Source organism: Triturus cristatus, chromosome 8 (assembly GCF_964204655.1).
Source record: "Triturus cristatus chromosome 8, aTriCri1.1, whole genome shotgun sequence".
In the NCBI taxonomy this organism is placed as follows: domain Eukaryota; kingdom Metazoa; phylum Chordata; class Amphibia; order Caudata; family Salamandridae; genus Triturus; species Triturus cristatus.
The window spans coordinates 20800499-20825753 of record NC_140591.1 but is presented as its reverse complement, the minus strand read 5'-3'; the positions used below and the strand labels follow the sequence as shown (position 1 = coordinate 20825753).

Genomic DNA, 25255 nt, shown 5'->3' with positions numbered 1-25255 from the left:
TTAGCATGAGGGGATGTAGGGGAAGGCTGTCTAGCGTTATTTCCTACGGGCAGAATGGTAACAGTATGGCATTTGGTATCGATGAGTTTGTAATGGCGAATCCTCTCCGATAGTGGAAATGGGCTCGACATTACGGTAATGGAAATGTCACTTTGAGAAGTGGGCATTTCGATGTGCGTGGCTCTGTGTGCCTGGCAGCCTATCTCCTAATTCACGACTGGGTGCTAGGGAGATGGCCACATCTGTGCATTCCTGAAAGAGAGCCATAAACTAGGGGTTCACGTGAAACTGCGGACCTTTGACTCTGAAGGGCTTTCTGGGACAGTTACATAGGGGTGGAATTGGCACTTGCATTCCAAGGGGGCAGGGTCTTGGCCCCACTAAAGACTGAGATCAAACCTCCTGGGGTAGGATGGCAGACAAGACAAGACTTAGAGCTGGCCCGTGCGTTTCAAAGTTGGCCTTTTGAACGGATCGTATCTTCAAAGGCCATGGTGGGGATAACTACTGGGGCTTCAGCCTCCGAAAGTAGAGACACATCTGGATTTGGAACCATACTACACTGGTTCAATACTGGGACATCGACACGAGGAATCATTAGGGCAGGAGGGACTGCAACTGGACTATCTGAAAACTCGTGGTGGCTTGGAGCTGGTTGTGCACCAAGATGGGGACTATCACTTGGTGGATTTTGCCTGGACGTTGCTGGTCTGCAGCTAGTGCCAACTGTCATAGCCTGGATCTCGAAGTACTCTCCGAGGGCAGGGGAACTAGCCTCCTGTTCACGAGCTCCCAGGGACACAAAGGATCTCACTGTCTCCATGAGATTGTAAGGACCACACTGGGTGCGGCGGAGAGAGGTGGAAGTGATTGTGGTTGGGACAAGAACCGTTCTGACATACACCATCATCTCGCTCTGCAGGAGGAGTGTGTGCGCAAAGCCATCTGAGGTGCCAGGACGTGAGGATTTTGAGGAGCGCGGGGGAAGGTTCCCGAGTCCAAGGGGCCCATGCTTGCAACCAAGGAGACCTGTGCTGGCTTGTGCTCCAGAGCCTGTAATGTCCAAGGGGTGTTGGGGGAACCTGAGCTGGGAGCAGAGACTGTCTTTGGCCTTCAGATCGGGAGGACGGCAGTGCCCGACATTGCGGCTTCTGTCCGAGGTTGTTGGCTCCCTCTCCTTGGACCCACGCCACATGGTGCTTTGTTTCGGAAAGCATTGCGACAAGACCCGAGGGGTTTCATGTGCCGTGTGGGCATCTGCAGCTGACTGCCAGGAGTGTACAGCAGGTCACACCCTCACTTGAGGGGAAAACATTTCTCCAGACAGGGAGCACGCCAGCTTCCTGGGTCACCACCTTTTGTCTATGAAGGGGAAAGTGGTCCCTCACTTGAGCAGGTGCTGTTAGGCTTCTGGAGGTCTAATCTGGATGGACGAAGCTAAGTAACTGTTTCTTTCCGTGTTAGGGGGTTCAGACTGTCTAGTCAGTAGGGCGCCAGGGGGGGTAACGTGTATCATTGGCTGGTAGAGTTGCAAGACTGGGTCACAAGGCGTAGCCAGAGACTAGCGACTGTTTGACCTTTCTGCAATATAAAGTCCGCATTTGCATTACATGTATTTGCATATAACTGTGAAGTGTAAATACAACGTGTAACTCGTTTTGATTTCAGTGTGTGTGTGTGCAATATAAAGAGTTTTTACACATACTGTGTGGAGTCTTTTTGTGGTGCATGCAGTGTGTTGCGAGAGGGGGGGGGTGCTGTGCCAGCACTTTACACTCGAGCCCTGAGGATAAGCCTGACTGCTTGGTACCAAGCTACCAGAGGGTGAGCACAGGATATTGGACAAGTGTTTTGTGCTCACTGTATTTGGAACGGTGGGTTCTGAGTGGCTGTTATGCATCTCAGCCAGCCCGAACCCGCTGGGTCTAACAGGGTGTAAGGAGGATTTGATCTCCCTGAAGATATACGATGGTAACGGGTCATTGAAATGGTTTGAGGGTTTAAGCGCTGTCAGAATTATGTGAATGCCGTTTTAGCTGACAGTTTGAATGTATTGTTTTTGGGGGGGTGTTCTGAGGGAACAGGTGGCTCAGTTATATGTGAGGGAGGGTGGCTGACTGGCGGTATAACTAGAAGGAGTTCCCTTGATGTCCACGGGTCCTTTTTGATTGTTTCTATCTTTCCCAGGAAGAAGGAGGCAAATTCCCCACAGTTTGGCAGCAGATTGGACCCAATTATTGCTGGGCTAGGTTGATTATTCAATTGTTGTTTGACCGGTTCAAAGAGTTTCTTAGATCGGGTTTTGGCTAGGTCTAGCGCGGTTCTAAAGAAATTCACTTTTGTACTTCTGATGCGTTAGTTATAAGTGTTTCTTACTGATCTTAGACTCTTTAGGTGTTCAATGGATGGTGAGAATTTCCACGCTCATTTGGCTAGTCTTAGATTGTGTGTTTATGTGCTTAGGCTGTCATTTAACCATGGTTTCGACTCTTTGGTGGAAATTCTTATTAGTTGTAAGGGTGCAATCGAGTCTAGGATGTTCAGTATGGAAGTATTGTAGTGATCTGTAAGGGCTTGGACGGCTATCATGTCTGCCTGCGGGGGGCAGGATGTTGTTGCTGAGGGCAGTCACGTCATTCAGGTTTATATTCCACAAGTTTATTTTTGAAAGTTATTTTTTGTTTTGTTTTTTAGGTGAGTCCTTTTTGTACTAATGGCATTTGCGATGAGGAAGGTAACACGATGATGATCTGTCCAGTCATAAGGGACAACAGATTTGAGTTGGATGTTGTCCTCCTTCGCAATGATAAGGTCCAAAGTCGGACCCTTGTTGTGTGTAGGACAGTTGCAGAATTTGGTCAGGTTGAGGTCTGCAAGAAAGGTTTTAAGGCTGTTCACTGTAGAGTCGTTCAGGTCATTCCAATGTAGGTTAAAGTCTCCCAGGAAGATCTGGGAAGCTCGATGACCAACGTGGGTTGTGATGGTTTCCATGATTTGCTCAATTAATGGAAGGTTATCTCCTGGTGGCTTGCAGATCGTGCCTTGAGGAGTCATGACTGTCTTGTGGCTAGCAGGTTGTGCCTTGAGGAGTTATGAGTGTCTTGTGGCTAGCAGGTCATGAGGCGTCATGACTGTCATGTGGCTAGCAGGTTGTGCCTTGAGTAGTCATGACTGTCTTGTGACAAGCGGTTTGTGCCTTGAGGAGTCATGAACACCTTGTGGCTAGTAGTTTGTGCCTTGAGGAGTCATGACTGTCTTGTGGCTAGCAGGTTGTGCCTTGAGTAGTCATGACTGTCTTGTGGCTAGCAGGTTGTGCCTTGTGTAGTCATGACTGTCTTGTGGCTAACAGTTCCTGCATTGAGGAGTCATGAACACCTTGTGGCTAGCAGGTCATGTCTTGAGGCGTCATGACTGTCTTGTGGCTAGCAGGTTGTGCCTTGAGGAGTCATGACTGTCTTGTGGCTAGCGGTTTGTGCCTTCAGGAGTCATGAACACCTTGCGGCTAGTAGTTTGTGCCTTGAGGAGTCATGACTGTCTTGTGTCTAGCAGGTTGTGCCTTGAGGCATCATGACTGTCTTGTGGCTAGCAGGTCGTGCATTGAGGAGTCATGAACACCTTGTGGCTAGCAGGTCATGTCTTGAGGCGTCATGACTGTCTTGTGGCTAGCAGGTTGTGCCTTGAGGAGTCATGACTGTCTTGTGGCTAGCAGGTTGTGCCTTGTGTAGTCATGACTGTCTTGTGGCTAGCAGGTTGTGCCTTGTGTAGTCATGACTGTCTTGTGTCTAGCAGGTTGTGCCTTGAGGCATCATGACTGTCTTGTGGCTAGCAGGTCGTGCATTGAGGAGTCATGAACACCTTGTGGCTAGCAGGTCATGTCTTGAGGCGTCATGACTGTCTTGTGGCTAGCAGGTTGTGCCTTGAGGAGTCATGACTGTCTTGTGGCTAGCAGGTTGTGCCTTGAGGAGTCATGACTGTCTTGTGGCTAGCAGGTTGTGCCTTGTGTAGTCATGACTGTCTTGTGGCTAGCAGGTCGTGCATTAAGGAGTCATGAACACCTTGTGGCTAGCGGATGTATGACGTTACAACGCACACTTTTACAACGCATGCACTTACAACGCATTTTTTACAACGCATAATCCATTACAACGCACTACACTTACAACGCATGACACTACAACGCATTTTTAAAAACTACCTTTACAACGCATACCATTACAACGCATAAAATAACATTGCATTTAAGGTAAGTATTAGATAGTATAGGGGTAAAAATTACTTTTCTAACTCCAGGGGGTGCAACAGTAGGGTAAATATTGGATAGTATAGGGGTAAAAATTACTATTCTAACTCCAGGGGGTGCAACAGTAGGGTAAGTGTTGGATAGTATAGGGGTAAAAATTACTATTCTAACTCCAGGGGGTGCAACAGTAGGGTAAGTGTTGGATAGTATAGGGGTAAAAATTACTATTCTAACTCCAGGGGGTGCAACAGTAGGGTAAGTGTTGGATAGTATAGGGGTAAAAATTACTATTCTAACTCCAGGGGGTGCAACAGTAGGGTAAGTGTTGGATAGTATAGGGGTAAAAATTACTATTCTAACTCCAGGGGGTGCAACAGTAGGGTAAGTGTTGGATAGTATAGGGGTAAAAATTGCTATTCTAACTCCAGGGGGTGCAACAGTAGGGTAAGTGTTGGATAGTATAGGGGTAAAAATTACTATTCTAACTCCAGGGGGTGCAACAGTAGGGTAAGTGTTGGATAGTATAGGGGTAAAAATTGCTATTCTAACTCCAGGGGGTGCAACAGTAGGGTAAGTGTTGGATAGTATAGGGGTAAAAATTACTACTCTAACTCCAGGGGGTGCAACAGTAGGGTAAGTGTTGGATAGTATAGGGGTAAAAATTACTATTCTAACTCCAGGGGGTGCAACAGTAGGGTAAGTGTTGGATAGTATAGGGGTAAAAATTACTATTCTAACTCCAGGGGGTGCAACAGTAGGGTAAGTGTTGGATAGTATAGGGGTAAAAATTACTATTCTAACTCCAGGGGGTGCAACAGTAGGGTAAGTGTTGGATAGTATAGGGGTAAAAATTACTATTCTAACTCCAGGGGGTGCAACAGTAGGGTAAGTGTTGGATAGTATAGGGGTAAAAATTACTATTCTAACTCCAGGGGGTGCAACAGTAGGGTAAGTGTTGGATAGTGTAGTGTAATATTATGCGTTGTAATGGTAGGCGTTGTAATGGAATGCGTTGTAAAGGTAGTTTTTAAAAATGCGTTGTAGTGTCATGCGTTGTAAGTGTAGTGCGTTGTAACAGTTGCGTTGTAAAGGTTGTTCCCCGTGGCTAGCAAGTCATGCATTGAGGTGTCATGACTGGTTTGTGACTAGCAGGATGTGCCTTGAGGCATCATGACTGTCATGTGGCTAGCAGGTCGTGCATTGAGAAGTCATGAATACCTTCTGGCTAGCAGGTCGTGCATTAAGGAGTCTTGAACACCTTGTGGCTAGCAGGTCATGCCTTGAGGCGTTATGACTGTCATGTGGCTAGCAGGTCGTGCAATGAGGAGTCATAAACACCTTGTGGCTAGCAGGTCATGCATTGAGGAGTCATGAACACCTTGTGGCTAGCAGGTCATGCCTTGAGGCGTCATGACTGTCTTGTGGCTAGCAGGTTGTGCCTTGAGGAGTCATGACTGTCTTGTGGCTAGCAGGTTGTGCCTTCTGTAGTCATGACTGTCTTGTGGCTAGCGGTTTGTGCCTTGAGGAGTCATGAACACCTTGCGGCTAGTAGTTTGTGCCTTGAGGAGTCATGACTGTCTTGTGTCTAGCAGGTTGTGCCTTGAGGCATCATGACTGTCTTGTGGCTAGCAGGTCATGCCTTGAGGCATCATGACTGTCATGTGACTAGCAGGTCGTGCATTGAGGAGTCATGAACACCTTGTGGCTAGCAGGTCATGCCTTGAGGCGTCATGATTGTCATGTGGCTAGCAGGTCGTGCATTGAGGAGTCATGAACACCTTGTGGCTAGCAGGTCGTGCATTGAGGAGTCATGAACACCTTGTGGCTAGCAGGTCATGCCTTGAGGCGTCATGACTGTCATGTGGCTAGCAGGTCATGCATTGAGGAGTCATGAACACCTTGTGGCTAGCAGGTCTTGCATTGAGGAGTCATGAACACCATGTGACTAGCAGGTCATGCCTTGAGGCGTAATGAATGCCATGTGGCTAGCAGGTCGTGCATTGAGGAGTCATGGACACCTTATGGCTAGCAGGCCGTGCCTTGAGGAACCAAGACTGTTTTGTGGCTAGCAGCTCATCTCTCACAGAGTTGTGAACGTCATGAGGCATGCAGGTCCTCCCAGGAAATAATTATTTTTGTCCATCGGATGTTCCCTGGTGGAGTTGGGCATCTTCCACTTCTAGAGGGTAATCCCTAGATTTGAAACACTTCTTGTGTTCATCCGTTCTTTCTTTGCCATTTATTTATCATTTGTATCAGGTGATGCGGTCTTGGCGTATCTAGAGTCTTTCCTCTGGTTATTCCGCGCTGTTTACCTCTAGAAGTTATTTCCCAAGGAACACACAGTCCCGTCAAGGAACTCATTTCTGAACAGCAGCTCGGCCAGTACTGTTCTCAACTGTTCCTCGTTTCATCTTAAAGCGTCATCTATACAACCTGCGGCGCTTTCTGAAGCCCGTGGACGCCATTTTCAACTATGGGGCATATGTACAACGAGGCGATAAAAAACTATCGCCGCTTTAGTGGCCGTTTTCGGCCGAAAAGCGGCGATAATTTTATTGCCTAATTAGCAAGGCCACGCTAACGCGTGAAACCTTGCTTTAACGTGGGGATTTCTAACGCCCAGCTTTGCATCTCTAATGAGATGCAAAGTGGGCGTTCCTGACCTAACATGATAGGAGAAATGTCGCTAGGCGACATTTCTCCTATCATCAAGCCTCACGCTATGAAGCATAGCGTCAGGAAAAGTAGCGATAACCCCTGTTATCGCTACTTTCCTAACACCTGCTTCAGGACTGACTTATCCATGATATCCTATGGAAGGAGGATATCATGGCTAAGTTTGTGAGTCCCTATCAACTAGCTAACGTGAGATTATCGCTGGGTTTCCAGCGATAATGTCACGTTAGCCAGTTAGCGCTAGGATTTTTATCGCTGATGAGATAAGCGTTGCTAATAGCATGCTATCTCAGCGATAAAAATCGGCGCTAGCCGGCGATAATTATCTGAGCGCTATGTGCGCTCAGCGATAATTATCGCCGGTAGTTGTTGATATGCCCCTATGTTTCTGTGTCTCTTGAAAGAACGTGCTGCAGACACATTTAAGTCATCGATAAATAAATAGTTCCTGAAAGGGACTACACTGTTCTCTCGGAAAGGAAACTTAATTTAGACTTCGTGGCGCTGGGTAACTACACATCAATTGATGCTTTTTCGTTGATAGCTAAAGTAATGTACACAGCAGCTGTGGCCCAGCTACGCCCTTCTGAGATCAGAATTACAGCCCTCCTTGCGGGTCAATATTCACTCCAGGATCAGGGCGTTTAAAACCACGCTCCTTGTTGGGTAAAGATGCCTTCCCACTTCTTGTTCAGCTGTCAGCAGCCTCTGACAGAGTGGACACCAGGCCCTGTGGCACTGGCCGCCCCTGGTGTCAAATGCTTCCACTGGCAGCACACCCGGAGCTGGGTCCTTGCTGGCTCACGGTCACCAGCAGGACAAACCTGTCCAAGCCAAGACAACTAGGCTTCCAGGGGTTCAGCATCTGTCAGTCCACAGAGCACCCTCAACCACAGAGCACCCTCGACCAAAGAGCACCCTCAACCACAGAGCACCCTCAACCATGTCGGTGGTCAGGTAATTACAGTGTGCGCACTGGAATGACTGGACACGCACACGTATGGCTGGTTAGCGTGGGCCGGAAGTCCCGAGCGACCCCGGCCCGTTTATTTATGCCCTCTAGCCACGCCGGTCCAGAAGGTGATACAAAGTGTGTGTCTGGTTCCGGGTGGGGTCTTGGCGATGGTTAGCAGTGAACAACTAGACCGCTACATCCCATCCCAAATTGGTTCAAAATGAAATAACATAAAACAACAGTTAACACACAAAGTCAGCAAATCTTTGATTTGGCTTTGGGTTAGGCCTCAGGTCATACCGGTGTTGACGGGTGCCACCCCTCGGGCTGGGGACCCCTGCTGTGCTGGGCAACTCTATTGGTTCGGTGTCACAAGGTGCCACTGGCGTCGCTGGGTTCAGAGCCAGGTCATCAGCAGCACTCGGAATCATGTCTTCAATCAGGCCTTCCCCACTGCAGGCTGTTCCGGGTCTTGGTCTTTCACTTCCCAGAGTAGGGACTCTCTTGAACCATGAGACGTTTCGAGTGATAACTTCTCCATTCTTTTCAGCGGTGACAACAGTCCCTCTGACTGCCTTGATGAGCCAAGGTCCTGGTTCGTAAGGCGTTCGGAATTGCCCACCGCTGCGATGGCTTCTCACCAGGACGACACAGCCTGGCACCACTGGCCGGATCTGTACTCTCCGCCGCCGACTTGCCTTCTCGTTGGTCGCTGACCTCCGGGCTTCAGCACTCGCGGGGTCGTATGGTTCTGGCTCCCAGCTCTCTGCTACCGGGATGGTGTCCCGCCGGTGTCCAGAGAGCATCAGTGACCACAGGTATCTCTGGGTGGTGCAGTGAGGGGTGCTCCGGTACTCCCACAGACATTGCTGTAGTACGACCTCCGTGTCTGACTGTTCGGCTACTGCTATACGTAAGATTTTGTTCAGGGTCCGCATAAATTGTTCAGCTTCACTGTTGGCTTGGGGCCATTGTGGAGTGATGCGGTGGTGCCTTATTCCCAGCTGGGATAGGAATCCCTTGAACTCGCCCCCCTGGAACAGTTGTCAATTGTCTCTCTTAATTACGTGTGGTAGTCTAAATAGTGCAAATGTCTTCTCCAACATTGGAAACAGATGGTCAAATGCGGTGGAGGGCAGTACTTCCACGACCGGGTATTTTGTGTAGCCATCAACTAGAACGGCAGTGACTCGTCTGTCTGGAAAACTCCCGAAGTCAAGGCTCACCCATGACCAGGGCGATGAGGCCGGGTCCTCTGTTATTACAGGAGCTGGTGATTCCGGGCCGCCAGTGAGTTGACACGCTCGGCACCCACGCACAAAGTCATCTACGGTTTCTTCTAGACCAGGGAACCACACCTTTTCCCTCATTCTGGTTTTCATTCTTTTGTTGCCTTGGTGACCTTCATGAGCCAGTGCTGTTACACGATCTTGAAGGCTCAGGGGTATGACGATGCGAGAGCCTCTCAACACTAAGCCGGTTGCGGTGGCACTCAGTTCTTCATGGACTCTCCAGACTTTCACTAGGCGGGACCGGTCGGATTCGTTCCATCCATTGATGTCGTGGAGAAACCCAGTCCACGAGCCCTTCTGTAGCGCTTCTAACACTTTTCCCAGAACTGTCTCTCCTTGTGTGTGTGTTTCGATTTCTGTGACAGTGAGGGCTTTTGGGCATGCCCACTGGGCGACCATATTGATGAAATCTTCAGTCTGCTTTTTTTGATCAGAGGCTTCTTCTGCGAGAGTGGCTGGATGGCACGGCAAAAAGTCAGCTGGGTTTTTGGCGCCCGGCCGGTGGACTAGTTCTAGTTGATAGTGTTGGAGTTGGATCACCCATCTCTCGATTCTGGGTGGCGGATGAGGTGCAGTTCCTTTAAATAGCGGGAGGAGCAGTTGATGGTCAGTTACCACCCGGAACGGGTGCCCACTGATATACAGATGAAAATGATTGCAGGCCCACTTGATGGCGAGTGCTTCGCATTCAATTTGCGAATATCGGGTCTCTGTTAGCGATTTGCTTGTGAAGGCCAGCGGGACCTATGTTCCTGGTTCGGTTTCCTGCGTTAGTAAGGCTCCCAACCCCATGGGGATGGCGTCTACTATCAATTCTGTCGGCCGTGAGGTGTCGAAGTAGGCCATGGTTGTTTTCTCCAGCAGGGCCGACTTCACTTTGCGGAAGGCGTCCTCTTCGGCCTGGCCCCATATCCACCTGGCATCCTTCTTTGTCAGGTTACGCAATGGCTCCGCGAAAGTTGTGAGGTTGGGTATGAACCTCTCACAATACGTCGCCATGCCCAAGAAACTCCGCACTTCCGATGCTGTTGTAGGAGCCAGGGCAAGCTGGATGGCTTGTGATTTTCGGGGGTCCGCCTACACACCGTCCTGGCTGAAGACGTACTAAAAGAATTCGATAGATTTCTTGCAAAATTGGCACTTCTCTTTATGGAGGGTCACTCCGTGTTCAGTGAGGCGTTGGAGAGTGGCACGGAGCCAGCGGTGATGGTCCTCAAGTGTCGCTGAATGTATTAGAATGTCATCGCTGACATTTAATACTCCTTGAAGTCCGGACAGAATCTCTCTCACTGTGTTTTGGAATATCTCGGCAGCTGACGATATTTCAAAGTTCAGCCTCTTGTAGCACCTGAGCCCCAGGTGCATCGAGAAAGGGGTGATATACCTGCTTTCTTCATCTACCCTCAACTGGTGGTACCCCACATTGAGGTCCAGCTTGGAGAACCACCTGTCCCATTAAGGTCCGCCAGGATGTTGTCCACCGTAGGTGTAAGGTGTCTTTCTCTTCGTATCGCCTGGTTGGGCATTCGTATGTCTATGCAGAGCCTGATCTGTCCGGGCTGTTTCGGCTTTTCAGCTATAACCATGGGGGACACCCATGCAGTCAGACCAGTTAGTTTCTCTATTAATCCTTGTTGCTCTAATTTTAGTAGCTCTTGTTCTACTAGCGGTCGCAAGTGAAACGTGATCCGCCGGTGTCGCAGAGCAAGGGGCTTTACAGACGTGTCGATGTGTAGCTGTACAGGTGGTCGCTGCATGCTCCGTCAAGCCTTTGAACAGTTGTTGGAATAATTCTAGGATGTCTTCCGTCTGTAGGGTCTTCACGGCGTTTGCGAACGTCACCAGGCTTAGGTCCTCCGCGGTGTGGCTTCCCACGAGGATGTCTGCTTCCTTGTCGAGAACATGAAATGTTGTCGTGACTTCGTGGCTTTCTGATTTTACTTGGACAGTCATCTTTCCTTTGAGGGGAAGTGGTGTTTGGCTGCCATATGTGAGGATTCTTACTTTGGATGGCGTGAGCACTGGCTTAGGGTTTAGTTTTTTGTAGTGTTGACTTCCCATGACATTTACCGATGCCCCGATGTCGATGAGGGCTGTGACGGGGGACCCCGCGATTTCAATGGCACACGTCGGCTGAGGACGCCGTCTCCGTTTGAGGTCGCTTGCGAATGATATAAGGAAGCATTCCTCTTCGTCCTCGGTGGAAGGGTCTTCGATGTATGATCTATACTGGGAAGGTGTCTTCGGCATCCGAGCTGTGTCAGGCTCGTCTAGCGACAGGTGTCTCACCGATCTAGCTGGTGGCCTTCGTCCTGAGATTCCTCTACTCCGCGTTCCTCCGCGGCATAAGCTTGAAAAGTGATTGGGTATCCCAACTTTGAGCAGGTCTTGCCTTTCGCTGGGCAGTCGTTTGGAGCGTGTTCCTCCCTGCCACAATATCCGCATTGTGGCTGTTGCGATCTTCTGGTGGGCCACCGCCCTCGACTGCCGCGAGCTGGTGTGCGGGCTGCGTCTACACGCTCTGTCTTAACTGTCACGGCTTGATCAGTGGTGGTGGCCAGTGCTGCTTCCATGGCGGTGGATCTGACTTCGGACAGGTTGTGTGATCGTGCTAGCACCAGCATGTCTTCTAAAGTGATTCGGGGTTGTCTGAGGATAAGTTTCCTCAGGGTTTTGTTTCGACACCCCTGGATGAGTTGCGCCCGTACTTATTCATCTTCAGTGCACGTGCTTGCTAGCTCTCTCAGGCGTGCATGGAAGGCATCCATGGATTCGCCCTCCCTCTGACGGGCTTGACGCAGCTTAAAACGCTCGTAATCCGGGTTGAGTTGAGGGTCGAAGTGAGCGTTGAGCACTCTGACTGCCGCGTCGTAGTCCGTGGGGGGTCCCGTGTTAGGCAGATGTGCGAACAGTTTATAGATTTCATCTCCTGCAAAGTGTAACAGCAGCGACCTCTTGACTGCCCCGTCTGTTTCTCTGGTGGTGATAAAGTAGTTGTCTAGGCAGCCGACCCACATGGTCCGCCTGGGGGATGCAGTGGCAGGATCGATTAGTTCACTGAATGGGGGAAGTGCACAAACTTGAGAGTGCACATGTGCCGTTGAATCTGCAGGGGCTACTGGTTGTGGTGCTGCCGCTGCCACTGCCACTGCTTGGTCAGTCATGGCCGAGTGTGTCACGACAGTCTTCCTGCTTTAGGGATGTCTGTGACTTGCGCTCTCGCGTGCTCCCCGCAGCGAACTTTACCAGTGCTTGTTACTTCTGGGGCGGTGGATTGTGCCAGTGCTTGTTGCTGTGTGGCCTCTCTTTGCTGGGGATTACTCAAAAAGCCAATGCTTGCTTATTCGGGGTGCTGTATTTGCCAATGCTTGATGGCTTTGTTGCCAATGCTTGCTGTTGTACATGTGTTCTCAATTGTTGCCTTTGCTAATGCTTGATGGGCTCTTGGTACTGCTTGGGGCAGGGTGCTGCTGCTCATGCGCGCTCTCCATTTCTAGCACGGGCCTCCTAGCCTGCAGGCTGACTCTTTTGTGCCCTTCACTGTGCATGCGCGGACTCCTCTGGGCTCTACTGGAGTTTCTGCCGGGAGAACCAGCGCGTTACAGGTTGCGCTGGGGCACTGTCTCTATTTTGGGCACGGGAGTGGCGGTACCTCACGTCACTGACAGTGGCTTTCATCCTTTGCTCTGCCGCCCTGATCCTTCCAGGGTCTTCGCGCTGATGCGCCAAAGAGACGGGACGTGTATCCGCCGATCTCTTCAGCAGGCCGACGGGCCGGGCCAGACAGTTCACACGAATTTAGGTGCTTGTTGGGCTCTCAACATCCCACCCTCGTCGCCAGCGTCGGGGGTCAGGTAATTACAGTGTGCGCACTGGAATGACTGGACACGCACACGTATGGCTGGTTAGTGTGGGCCATAGAGCACACCTCAACCACAGAGCACCACACGAGGCCCTCGCAGGCCTGACTCACTGCTGTCCTTGCTCTTTTGAGGTGTCCTTAATGGGGCCAAGCACCCTGAGAGCTCTTATCCCAGGGGAAAGGAACAGCCCTCTCCATCACACATCTCATCTTTAGAGCTGGAGTTGTGTCTCCTACCAATGCTTACTTAGAAAATGGGATCGTCATGGGGGTTCAGGAGTCTTTTACCACTGAGAACACCTGTTCTGCTGGAGAGATCTTTAAAGGGGTCTTCCTGTTTTAATTTCTAATATTTCTTCGTTCAGGGGAAATGGAGATCCCTTGTAATAGCTAGTAATATTCTCCTGTGGGAGGCACGCACACTTCATGCCTTAGGGGTCCAACCTGATGGGATTGGCACCAGTTGGTATGGCGAACAGTTGGTTCCCTACAGAACCAACTCTTCTCCATACTAATTGACTTCCCAGGTTCCGCAGGATACTGGGTTACCCCATTAGCCATAATGGGTTTGGTACCAGGGCATTGGAACCAAAATATCCTTTCATAGAGATAGTGTGTCCTAAATATTATTTTCAAAAAAAGCCTCATCAAAGTTAATAGAAAATCTACACTCAGTGGTATTTAGCACACAATATTTCTATTGCATGATATTTCTGTTGCATTCTATTTCTGTCGCATGATATTTTTGTCACATGATATTTCTGTCACATGATATTTCTGTCGGATGATATTTCTGTTGCCTGATATATCTGTCACATGATATTTCTGCCGCATGATATTTCTGTTGCATATTTCTGTTGCATATTTTTGTCACATGATATTTCTCCCGCATTATATTTCTGTTGCATGATATTTCTGTTGCATGATATTTCTGTCGCATGATATTTCTGTTGCATGATATTTGTGTCACATGCTATTTCTGCTGCATGCTACTTCTGTCACATACTATTTCTGTCACATGATATTTTTGTCACATGCTATTTCTGCTGCATGCTATTTCTGTCACATACTATTTCTGTCATATGATATTTTTGTCACATGCTATTTCTGCTGCATGCTACTTCTGTCACATACTATTTCTGTCACATGATTTTTTTGTCACATGCTATTTCTGCTGCATGCTATTTCTGTTGCATGATATTTCTGTTGCATGATATTTCTGATGCATGCTACTTCTGTCACATACCATTTCTGTCACATGATATTTTTGTCACATGCTATTTCTGCTGCATGCTATTTCTGTCACATACTATTTCTGTCACATGATATTTTTGTGACATGCTATTTCTGCTGCATGCTACTTCTGTCACATACTATTTCTGTCAAATGATATTTTTGTCACATGCTATTTCTGCTGCATGCTATTTCTGTGGCATGATATTTCTGTTGCATGATATTTCTGATGCATGCTACTTCTGTCATATGCTATTTCTGTCACATGATATTTTTTGTCACATGTTATTTCTGCTGCATGCTATTTCTGTCACATGATATTTCTGTCACATGCTATTTCTGCTGCATGCTATTTCTGTCACATACTATTTCTGTCACATTATATTTGTGTCACATTATATTTCTGCTGCATGATATTTCTGTTGCATGATATTTCTGTTGCATATTTGTGTCGTATGATATTTCTGCTGCATGCTACTTCTGTCACATACTATTTCTGTCACATGATATTTTTGTCACATGCTATTTCTGCTGCATGCTATATCTGTTGCATGATATTTCTGTTGCATGATATTTCTGTTGCATGTTACTTCTGTCACATACTATTTCTGTCACATGATATTTTTGTCACATGCTATTTCTACTGCATGCTATTTCTGTCACATACTATTTCTGTCATATGATATTTTTGTCACATGCTATTTCTGCTGCATGCTACTTCTGTCACATACTATTTCTGTCACATGATTTTTTTGTCACATGCTATTTCTGCTGCATGCTATTTCTGTTGCATGATATTTCTGTTTCATGATATTTCTGATGCATGCTACTTCTGTCACATACCATTTCTGTCACATGATATTTTTGTCACATGCTATTTCTGCTGCATGCTATTTCTGTCACATACTATTTCTGTCACATGATATTTTTGTGACATGCTATTTCTGCTGCATGCTACTTCTGTCACATACTATTTCTGTCACATGATATTTTTGTCACATGCTATTTCTGCTGCATGCTATTTCTGTTGCATGATATTTCTGTTGCATGATATTTCTGATGCATGCTACTTCTGTCACATACTATTTCTGTCACATGATATTTTTGTCACATGATATTTTTGTCACATGCTATTTCTGCTGCATGATATTTCTGTTGCATGATATTTCTGTTGCATATTTGTGTCGCATGACATTTCTGTCACATGAAATTTCTGCTCCATTAATTTCTGTCCCATGATAGTTCTGTCGCATGGCATTTCTGTCCCATGATATTTCTGTCGCATGATATTTCTGTCGCATGACATTTCTGCCACATGCATTTCTGTCACATATAATTTCTGTCACATGATATTTCTGTTGCATATTTGTGTCGTATAATATTTTGGTCATATGGCATTTCTGTCCCATGACATTTCTGTTACATGATATTTCTGTTGCATATTTGTGTCGTATGGTATTTCGGTCGCATGGCATTTCTGTCACATGATATTTGTGTTGCATGCTATTTCTGCCACATGACATTTCTGTCACATGACATTTCTGTCACATGATATTTCTGTTGCATATTTGTGTCGTATGATTATTCGGTCGCATGGCATTTCTGTCACATGATATTTGTGTTGCATGCTATTTCTGCCACATGACATTTCTGTCACATGATATTTGTTTTGCATGCTATTTCTGCCACATGACATTTCTGTCACATGATATTTCTGTCACATGATATTTCTGTTGCATATTTGTGTCGTATGATATTTCGGTCGCATGGCATTTCTGTCGCATGATATGTGTGTCGCATGCTATTTCTGCCACATGACATTTCTGTCACATGATATTTCTGTCACATGATATTTCTGTTGCATATTTGTGTCGTATGATATTTCGGTCGCATGGCATTTCTGTCACATGATATTTGTTTTGCATGCTATTTCTGCCACATGACATTTCTGTCACATGATATTTCTGCTGCATGAATTTCTGTCACATGATATTTCTGCTCACAGATCTCTTGCGTTGAACCACCAAGCACCCCTGCTATCAGTTGCCCTTCTGGGGGCACTGACAAAATATTGAGGACAAAAATATTGTGTGGACAGAATATCGTGTTAAAAATATCGAGAATCAAAATATGGAGACGGTAAGTGCAAATTGCTAAGTACAGATTCACTATCCATAACTCCAAATCTACGCACCTTGAAGATATATATACATCGTCAAGGTACATATATGTGGAGTTAAGTATAGTAAAACTTTGCTTTACATAGAAACTTACCGTTACAATATTCTTGTCGTCAGTAGTCTTGCCACAATATTTTGGACTCCATATTTTCTCCCTACTCCAAGGAGAAGATCGCCCTTCTCCAAGGAGGAATGCTGCGCCCCTCCCGCCTCAGAGGTCGTCACACCCGGCACGGACGCAGGACTCACCTGGTACTCCTGGCAGCCATCTCTTCACGCATCGTCTTTATGTCGCTCTTGCATCTCTCGATCTCTACCAGCTTCAGGCCCTCCACTGTGGACAGAAGAGAGCCGGGGTTACCATGGGGAAACCTGTCGGGCTTCATTCCAGCCAGGCGCGGCGTCATGTAGCGCTTGAGGCCGCCAGCCTATCCCTTTGACTGACTGCAGTGAGTAACCCAAACCGACACAATGGCACAAGGCGGTGAGGCAGGTTTTTCAAGGTTGGCCAATCCCCAGAGTGTTGACAGGACCCACTGTATGGAAACAGGGAGGGGTGGACGGCCATGGACTCGGGTGGAGGGTACCACTGACGCCCGCTTCAGGGGTTCCCAGGTCATCCATCCGCACCCACGTTCTTCCACAACACTCTATTATGTTTTGTGTGTGTAGGGAGATCTGTTGAACACATATGTGCGTAGAAGGAAAAGGAGGACATAGAGAGGCTTGCATGTGGAGGACACAGAAGACTTTGTGTGTACAAGAGGTTGACATGTTGAGTTGATATGTTTATAGAACCGCAGCAGCAGGGTCAATAGGTCTGCAGAACAGCTGAGGTGTTGCGGGTGCGCCAATAGGATGAGAACCAACCACTGAATATTTCTATAGACAGACGAGGCATGCTACCTACATATGGCTGCATTGACATATGGAAGAAGGCATCCTGTATGTAAATGAGTATAAAAGAGATGACTCCTTGAGTAAAGTAATGCATAGAATATATGTGTGCATTTGTGTGTAGGAAGAAGAGACGGTGCATATATACTTGTGTGTGTGCAGGTGTGATGAAGCACACCATATACATGGGCCCCTTGGGACCACATGAAACAATGAATGAATGGCACACTAAGGGCATTTCTACAGGAAGTCGTTTACCAAAGCCACCTGCTGAAAGGGGGTGATCCCCTCCCTCGGCGAAAAGTGGTTTTTCGAAAAGTGTGTCCTAATTGTTCAGGTCGAAAGGAAAACGTCCTCACCTTATCTGATTGATTAAGAACAAGGAACCCGGTGGACCCTGCAATCGGAGCGATATTCAATATATTCATGGAATCAAAGGAAGAAGCGAGTAAACATTGAGGGGCAGAGTTACAAGCCCCTTGCGCCACTTTTGCGTCGCTTTTCCCATGTTAAAAGTGACGCATAAGTGGCGCAAGGGCCTTGTAAATCTGCCCCTGAGTAACTTGCACAGCACACCAATGAAAGCAGGGCAGCTTCGAGGCAGCATGACAACTTCCGGTGCAGGGTTGGAAGAGTGACTTTAAGGGGGAGGAGGGGATGTTGCAGTTAAATAGTGATCGAGCACCACCCCTAACCCCCCCACACTCCCATGCTCCCCCGATTGAACAATTGATTTTGGTTCCATACCATTTGGTTCAATGTTTCCATTTTCTAGTTTTCAGTTCAGCTGATGGGTGGCGTTTAAGAAGACTCTGAAAGTGACTCTGCGGGGCCCCTGCTGTGTTCCAGCTTTCACCGAGGGCTCCTCGTCTCTTCCTGGGAACCTGTGGCAGTGGGAGGAGTCTTGAGCACTCGTGGAATCCTGCCTTTATTTATTTATCTATTCGAGTTTTATATAGCGCGAGCCTCACTACCCTGTGTGCAAACGGACTTTGTGTACATCCACTCTTGTGTTAATGTAACACTGAACTGCATTAGGAGGTCCTTTGAACTCAAAGTGACTCTGTCCGTCCGAAGGCTCTGATTGGCTGGCTGTAACAAGAAGCTATCTCCTTTTAGCCGAGATGTAGGGATGCGGAGTGCAAGTCCCCACATCCTGAAACACATAAAGACCACATACGCGTCCAGGGGGAGCACGCCGTGACCCCTAGTCCTAGGAAAGAGACCCTCCCAAGAACCCCCACAGACTTTAAAGAGTGAAAAAAAGACATGTTTGATGCATGCGGTTCTTGAGCTCTGCTTACAGTTTGACACACAGGGGCATATGTACAAGCCCCTATCGCCGCCACAACGTCACCTATATTGACGTTGTGGTGGCGATAGGGGCTGCGCCTTAACTTAACGCGGCTTAACGCTGCCTTGTACATAAGGCACCCTTTCACACTATGGTTAGCGTGAAAGGGGTGGGCAGTGGGTGTTGCGGTGGGGGTTCCACCGTAACACCAATTCATTTTGACGCTGCCCCCTATGTACAAGGGTGGCATACATAGGAGGTAGCGCCAAAATTAAGACCAGGTAAAAACTGGTCTTAATTGGTGAAACGAGAAGAAATGCATTATTTCGCCTTGTTTTTGCTTTTTCCAGGTGGGCTGCATTGTGCAGCACACATGGAAAAAGCAAAATGCCATGGTTTGTTTATGTACAGGAAGGTGTCCCTTCCTGTACGCAAACAAATTTTTAAAAAAATGCCTTTTTGTCAATTTCATGTGTGCTGCATTAAGCAGCACTCATGAAAGTTACAAAATGTCATTTTAGGATTGTTCGTGTGCAGGAAGGGACACCTTCCTACACATAACCAATCCTCCCTGCACACAGACACCCTGGCACTATGGTGCAAGGGTACCTGCGTTGGCGCTAAGTTGCTAAACTTAGCACCATCGCAGTGGGAAACGCAGGGCTGCACCACATCCTTGTAAACATGGTGCAGCCCAGTGTTTCTGAAGTGGCGGAGAGATACATTAAACCAGGAAGGCTAACGACACGCTCCGCCACTTGCTTGTACATATCCCCACAGTTTGTGTACTCTAAGCCGAGTTCATGGACCAGTCAACTCATTGGCTGACGTAGGGATTCCTGATCAGAGTAGGTTGTTGACGACACTTCTATCTCTACCGCTGGTGCCACCGCCTCCTCCGTCTCTCCCCCTTACCTGCTCTCTTACTTTCCTCCCTTACTCTCCAGCTGCTTTCAATCAGTCAATCAAGCAAGCATTTGCAAAGCGTGGCATATCACCCGTGAGGGTCTTGAGTCGCTGGAGCTGTTTGCTGCTTCGTGAAGGTCTGATCAATCAAACATCCAAGCCTTTAGTTCCCTCCTGAATTTCTGGAGCGAGGGTGGAGCCCTGAGGTGCAGGGGAGGTTGATCAATCAAACATCCAGGTCTTAAGTTCCCTTCTGAATTTCTGGAGCGAGGGTGGAGCCCTGAGGTGCAGGGGAGGTTGAGCAATCAAACATCCAGGTCTTTAGTTCCCTTTTGAATTTGCTGGAGCGAGGGTGGAGCCCTGAGGTGCAGGGGAGGTTGATCAATCAAACATCCAGGTCTTTAGTTCCCTTTTGAATTTGCTGGAGCCCTGAGGTGCAGGGGAGGTTGATCAATCAAACATCCAGGTCTTTAGTTCCCTTCTGAATTGCTGGAGTGAGGGTGGAGCCCTGAGGTGCAGGGGAGGTTGATCGAGGGTGGAGCCCTGAGTTGCAGGGGAGGTTGATCAATCAAACATCCAGGTCTTAAGTTCCCTTCTGAATTTGCTGGAGCGAGGGTGGAGCCCTGAGGTGCAGGGGAGGTTGATCAATCAAACATCCACGTCTTTAGTTCCCTTCTGAATTGCTGGAGCGAGGGTGGAGCCCCGAGGTGCAGGGGAGGTTGTTCCAAGCCTTGGCTGCAAAGTGCGGGAAGGAGCATCCTCCACTGTTGGCTCGGATGTCCATGGGGTCTGCAAGGCAGAGGGAGGCTGATCAAAGGTGTCTGGTTGGTCGGTAGAATCTCAGCCATTTGTTGATGTATGCTGGTCCTTCGCTGTGCAGGGCCATGTGGGTGAGCATCTTGAACTCGCGTCTCTTCTGAATCAGGAACCAGTGTAGTTTCTTGAGGTGGGGTGTAACGTGGGTCCTTCTGGGGAGGTCGAGGATGAGTATTGCCGCAGAGTTCTGTATTGTCTGGACTCTTTTCAGGGGTGTGCATAATTCCTACGTAGAGTGTGTTCCCGTACTCTCATCTGCTGCGGATGAGGGTCTGCATCATGGTCCTTCTGGTTTTGACCGGAAGGTACCTGAAGTGCCTGCAGAGCATGCAAAGGGTGTGGAAGCAGGTGGGTGAGACTGCGTGTGGCTTGTTTTTTCATGGATAGCTTGCTAATGGTTGATGCTGTCGGCAGCGAAGGGTGGTGTCTGAAGTTTTCGTAGATGGCCATGATCTTGTTGTGGAAGAAGTCAGTGAGTTTGTCGCACAGTTCCTGGGAGGGAGGGACTTCGTTCTAGGTGGCTGCGGGTTTGGGCGTTCTTCTTGGTTTCTTTCAGGAGGTGGGTTTTTTGCTGAGGCACTACTTCCTTTCGAGTTGTCGGCAGTTGCATTTAGTGGAGTTCAGTTCCTCTGTGAACCAGCTTGCTCTTTTGCTTGGTCTTTAATCTTGGCTGTTTCGGTGGGGGCAATGACGTCAGAGCATTCTGTGACCCACCGGGGGAAGTTCTCTCCTGCTTGTTCTGGGTCATGTGTAGGGTCTGGGAGGTGGGAGCGCAGAGTAATGTTCCACTGGTCTTCTTATACCTTTGTCCAGTCTCTTCACGTGGATCTGGGGGAGCAGTGCTGGAATGGGGGGGGTCCTGAGATGATGAAATGTATGCTGTGGTCGTTGGCCCAGGTGAGTTGTGTGATGTGGTTGCAATTGACTCTGTCGATGGAGGTGAAGATGAGGTCAAGTGTGTGTCCTGCGATGTGGGTGGGGTCGGTGACGATCTACCTGAGGCTGATGCGATTCATGCTCTGCAGGAGGTCTGTGGTGTTGGCGTCGCTGGGGTTGTCACAGTGGAAGTTGAGGTCTCCAAGGAAAATGTGGTGCTTGGAGTCGATTGCGAGTGGGGCGATGAGTTCGGGATGGTGTTGCAGAAGTTGGGTGTGGTCCTGGTGGTCAGTATGCGAGGGTGCCTCCAATGGTGCTTTTTCCGCCTGTGTGGAGTTCGAAGTTGAGGTGTTCTATTACTGGTTTAGGGTCGTCAGAGGATATTGTACAGTGGATTGTGTCCCTGTAGATTATGGGATTTCCCCTCCGTGTTTATTGGTTCTGTCCTGGTATGTTAACTTGTATTTCAAGGATGGCGATGTCTGTAGCGGAGGCGGGGTTTAGCCAGGTTTCTGTGAGGAAGGTGATGTCTAGGGTGAGGTAAGACATCTTGTCCCAGATCTCCGTGGCGTGTTTACCTAGAGAGCGTGCGTTGAGTATAATGCATTGGAGTTGTGTCATGGTGGTTCTCGGTCGATGTAGTAGATGCCCTGCTTTTGCTGTGTTTCTGGTGTCGTTGGTTGTTTCGGTGCAGAAGGTGGAGTGGCAGTGTCAACAGGAGATTGGTCCTCTGGTGGTGCGTGAGGATGTGGGGCAGCAGTTGTTGCTGGTGCAACGTGGTCCAGTGCTGAGAGATCAGCGGCGGTGTATCTTAGGGTGGAAGAGCCAGAAGTCTTGGTGCTTGGCGTGGTCTAGGTGCGTACGGGTGCAGACGAGCTTGCCTTTGCCGCCCTGGCGGCACGGCCACGCTGTGGCCTCCATTAGTAGCCCTGGGAGGTGGGAGCGGCTAGCAGGGAAGGAGGGGAACAGGAAACCAGCGGGGGCAGGAAAACGGCAAGGGGGGGGCAGTGAAAAACACAGACTGACCAAAAACAAACCAACAAACCAGTAGGAAGAAAAAACAGTGAAAAAGTGAAATAATACAAACAATTCCAAAACCAAAAGGAAGCAAATAAACAGTGTCAGAGCCAAAGGAAATTGAATCCCGATGTCGCCAGGCAGCGGTCATCCGACAACGGGTATGTACTGGAGGGCTTGAGGCTGGGGGGTTTCTTCCCCGTGTCCCTCATGGTCACTTACCATGCCACCCAAAGTTGTTGGTACCTGTGGGCATTTCTCAAACAGGAATCCATCTCCTCTCTATGCCCTGCTGCCACTGCTCTTGGTCATCCTCCTGCCTTTGTGCTTTCCTTGAAGACAAATGCCTCACAGCGGCTATCTACCTCCCCCCAACATATGATATCACAACTAGATCAAAGGAGTTTGCCCAGTTTTTTTTTACAACAAAGTGAATTCTGTGGCTCACTACTGAGGCAAGGCAGTCCTGATTCTCAACTCACCTTGAACACAACTTACAAATCTAACAATTCAAGCATTTGGACTCAGTCATGGAGGATGAGCCATCGAAGACTATAATGATGATCAAACCGTCTAATCATTTGATGGGTCAATGCCTCATGCCTGGGAATATTCCCAAAGGCCTGGCTCACCGTCTGCTTCCATGCCGCATAATCCAGAGGATCTCCCCCTTAGCCGGGAGGGCTTCCTGACTCCCTCAAAAGCGGTCAAGTCCCCCCACTGCTCAAAAACTCACATGCAGTCGTTGGCCATCTCAACAACATTCAACCCACAACTAATCTCCCCTTTCTTGCAAATGTTTTTGAAAACTACAGCAAACACCACTAAAGCCAAGAGAATGAGCTATTTGGCGAGTACCAATCAGGCTTCAGTCAAGGCTGCAGCACAGAAGCACCACTGCCCCAGGCTTCAGTCAAGGCTGTGGCACAGAAGCACCACTGCCCCAGGCTTCAGTCAAGGCTGCGGCACAGAAGCACCACTGCCCCAGGCTTCAGTCAAGGCTGCGACACAGAAGCACCACTGCCCCAGGCTTCAGTCAAGGCTGCGGCACAGAAGCACCACCGCCCCAGGCTTCAGTCAAGGCTGCGGCAACAGAAGCACCACCGCCCCAGGCTTCAGTCAAGACTGCGGCACAGAAGCACCACCGCCCCAGGCTTCAGTCAAGGCTGCGGCACAGAAGCACCACTGCCCCAGGCTTCAGTCAAGGCTGCGGCACAGAAGCACCACTGCCCCAGGCTTCAGTCAAGGCTGCGGCACAGAAGCACCACTGCCCCAGGCTTCAGTCAAGGCTGCGGCACAGAAGCACCACCCCCCCAGGCTTCAGTCAAGGCTGCGGCACAGAAGCACCACCGCCCCAGGCTTCAGTCAAGGCTGCGGCACAGAAGCACCACCGCCCCAGGCTTCAGTCAAGGCTGCGGCACAGAAGCACCACCGACCCAGGCTTCAGTCAAGGCTGCGGCACAGAAGCACCACTGCCCCAGGCTTCAGTCAAGGCTGCGGCACAGAAGCACCACCGCCCCAGGCTTCAGTCAAGGCTGCGGCACAGAAGCACCACTGCCCCAGGCTTCAGTGAAGGCTGCGGCACAGAAGCACCACTGCCCCAGTCTTCAGTCAAGGCTGCAGCACAGAAGCACCACTGCCCCAGGCTTCAGTCAAGGCTGCGGCACAGAAGCACCACCGCCCCAGGCTTCAGTCAAGGCTGCGGCACAGAAGCACCACTGCCCCAGTCTTCAGTCAAGGCTGCGGCACAGAAGCACCACCGCCACAGGCTTCAGTCAAGGCTGCGGCACAGAAGCACCACCGCCCCAGGCTTCAGTCAAGGCTGCGGCACAGAAGCACCACCACCCCAGGCTTCAGTCAAGGCTGTGGCACAGAAGCACCACCGCCCCAGGCTTCAGTCAAGGCTGCGGCACAGAAGCACCACCGCCCCAGGCTTCAGTCAAGGCTGCGGCACAGAAGCACCACCGCCCCAGGCTTCAGTCACGGCTGCGGCACAGAAGCACCACCGCCCCAGGCTTCAGTCAAGGCTGCGGCACAGAAGCACCACCGCACCAGGCTTCAGTCAAGGCTGCGGCACAGAAGCACCACCGCACCAGGCTTCAGTCAAGGCTGCGGCACAGAAGCACCACCGCACCAGGCTTCAGTCAAGGCTGCGGCACAGAAGCACCACCGCCCCAGGCTTCAGTCAAGGCTGCGGCACAGAAGCACCACCGCCCCAGGCTTCAGTCAAGGCTGCGGCACAGAAGCACCACCGCCCCAGGCTTCAGTCAAGGCTGCGGCACAGAAGCACCACCGCCCCAGGCTTCAGTCACGGCTGCGGCACAGAAGCACCACCGCCCCAGGCTTCAGTCAAGGCTGCGGCACAGAAGCACCACCGCCCCAGGCTTCAGTCAAGGCTGCGGCACAGAAGCACCACCGCCCCAGGCTTCAGTCAAGGCTACGGCACAGAAGCACCACCGCCCCAGGCTTCAGTCAAGGCTGCGGCACAGAAGCACCACCGCCCCAGGCTTCAGTCAAGGCTGCGGCACAGAAGCACCACCGCCCCAGGCTTCAGTCAAGGCTGCGACACAGAAGCACCACCGCCCCAGGCTTCAGTCAAGGCTGCGGCACAGAAGCACCACCGCCCCAGGCTTCAGTCAAGGCTGCGGCACAGAAGCACCACCGCCCCAGGCTTCAGTCAAGGCTGCGGCACAGAAGCACCACCGCCCCAGGCTTCAGTCAAGGCTGCGGCACAGAAGCACCACCGCCCCAGGCTTCAGTCAAGGCTGCGGCACAGAAGCACCACCGCCCCAGGCTTCAGTCAAGGCTGCGGCACAGAAGCACCACCGCCCCAGGCTTCAGTGAAGGCTGCGGCACAGAAGCACCACCGCCCCAGGCTTCAGTCAAGGCTGCGGCACAGAAGCACCACCGTCCCAGGCTTCAGTCAAGGCCGCGGCACAGAAGCACCACCGCCCCAGGCTTCAGTCAAGGCTGCGGCACAGAAGCACCACCGCCCCAGGTTTCAGTCA

General features: G+C 49.8%; 1 protein-coding gene across 1 annotated transcript in view; it reads right to left on the bottom strand.

The window, feature by feature from the left end:
- PDE9A (phosphodiesterase 9A) overlaps positions 1–25255 on the bottom strand; it is a 427071-nt gene that overhangs the window by 129345 nt on the left and 272471 nt on the right. Inside the window, exon 7 of the mRNA XM_085623687.1 lies at positions 16691–16775. Coding sequence (XP_085479813.1) covers positions 16691–16775 — 85 coding nt within the window. The remainder of the gene's footprint in view (positions 1–16690; positions 16776–25255) is intronic.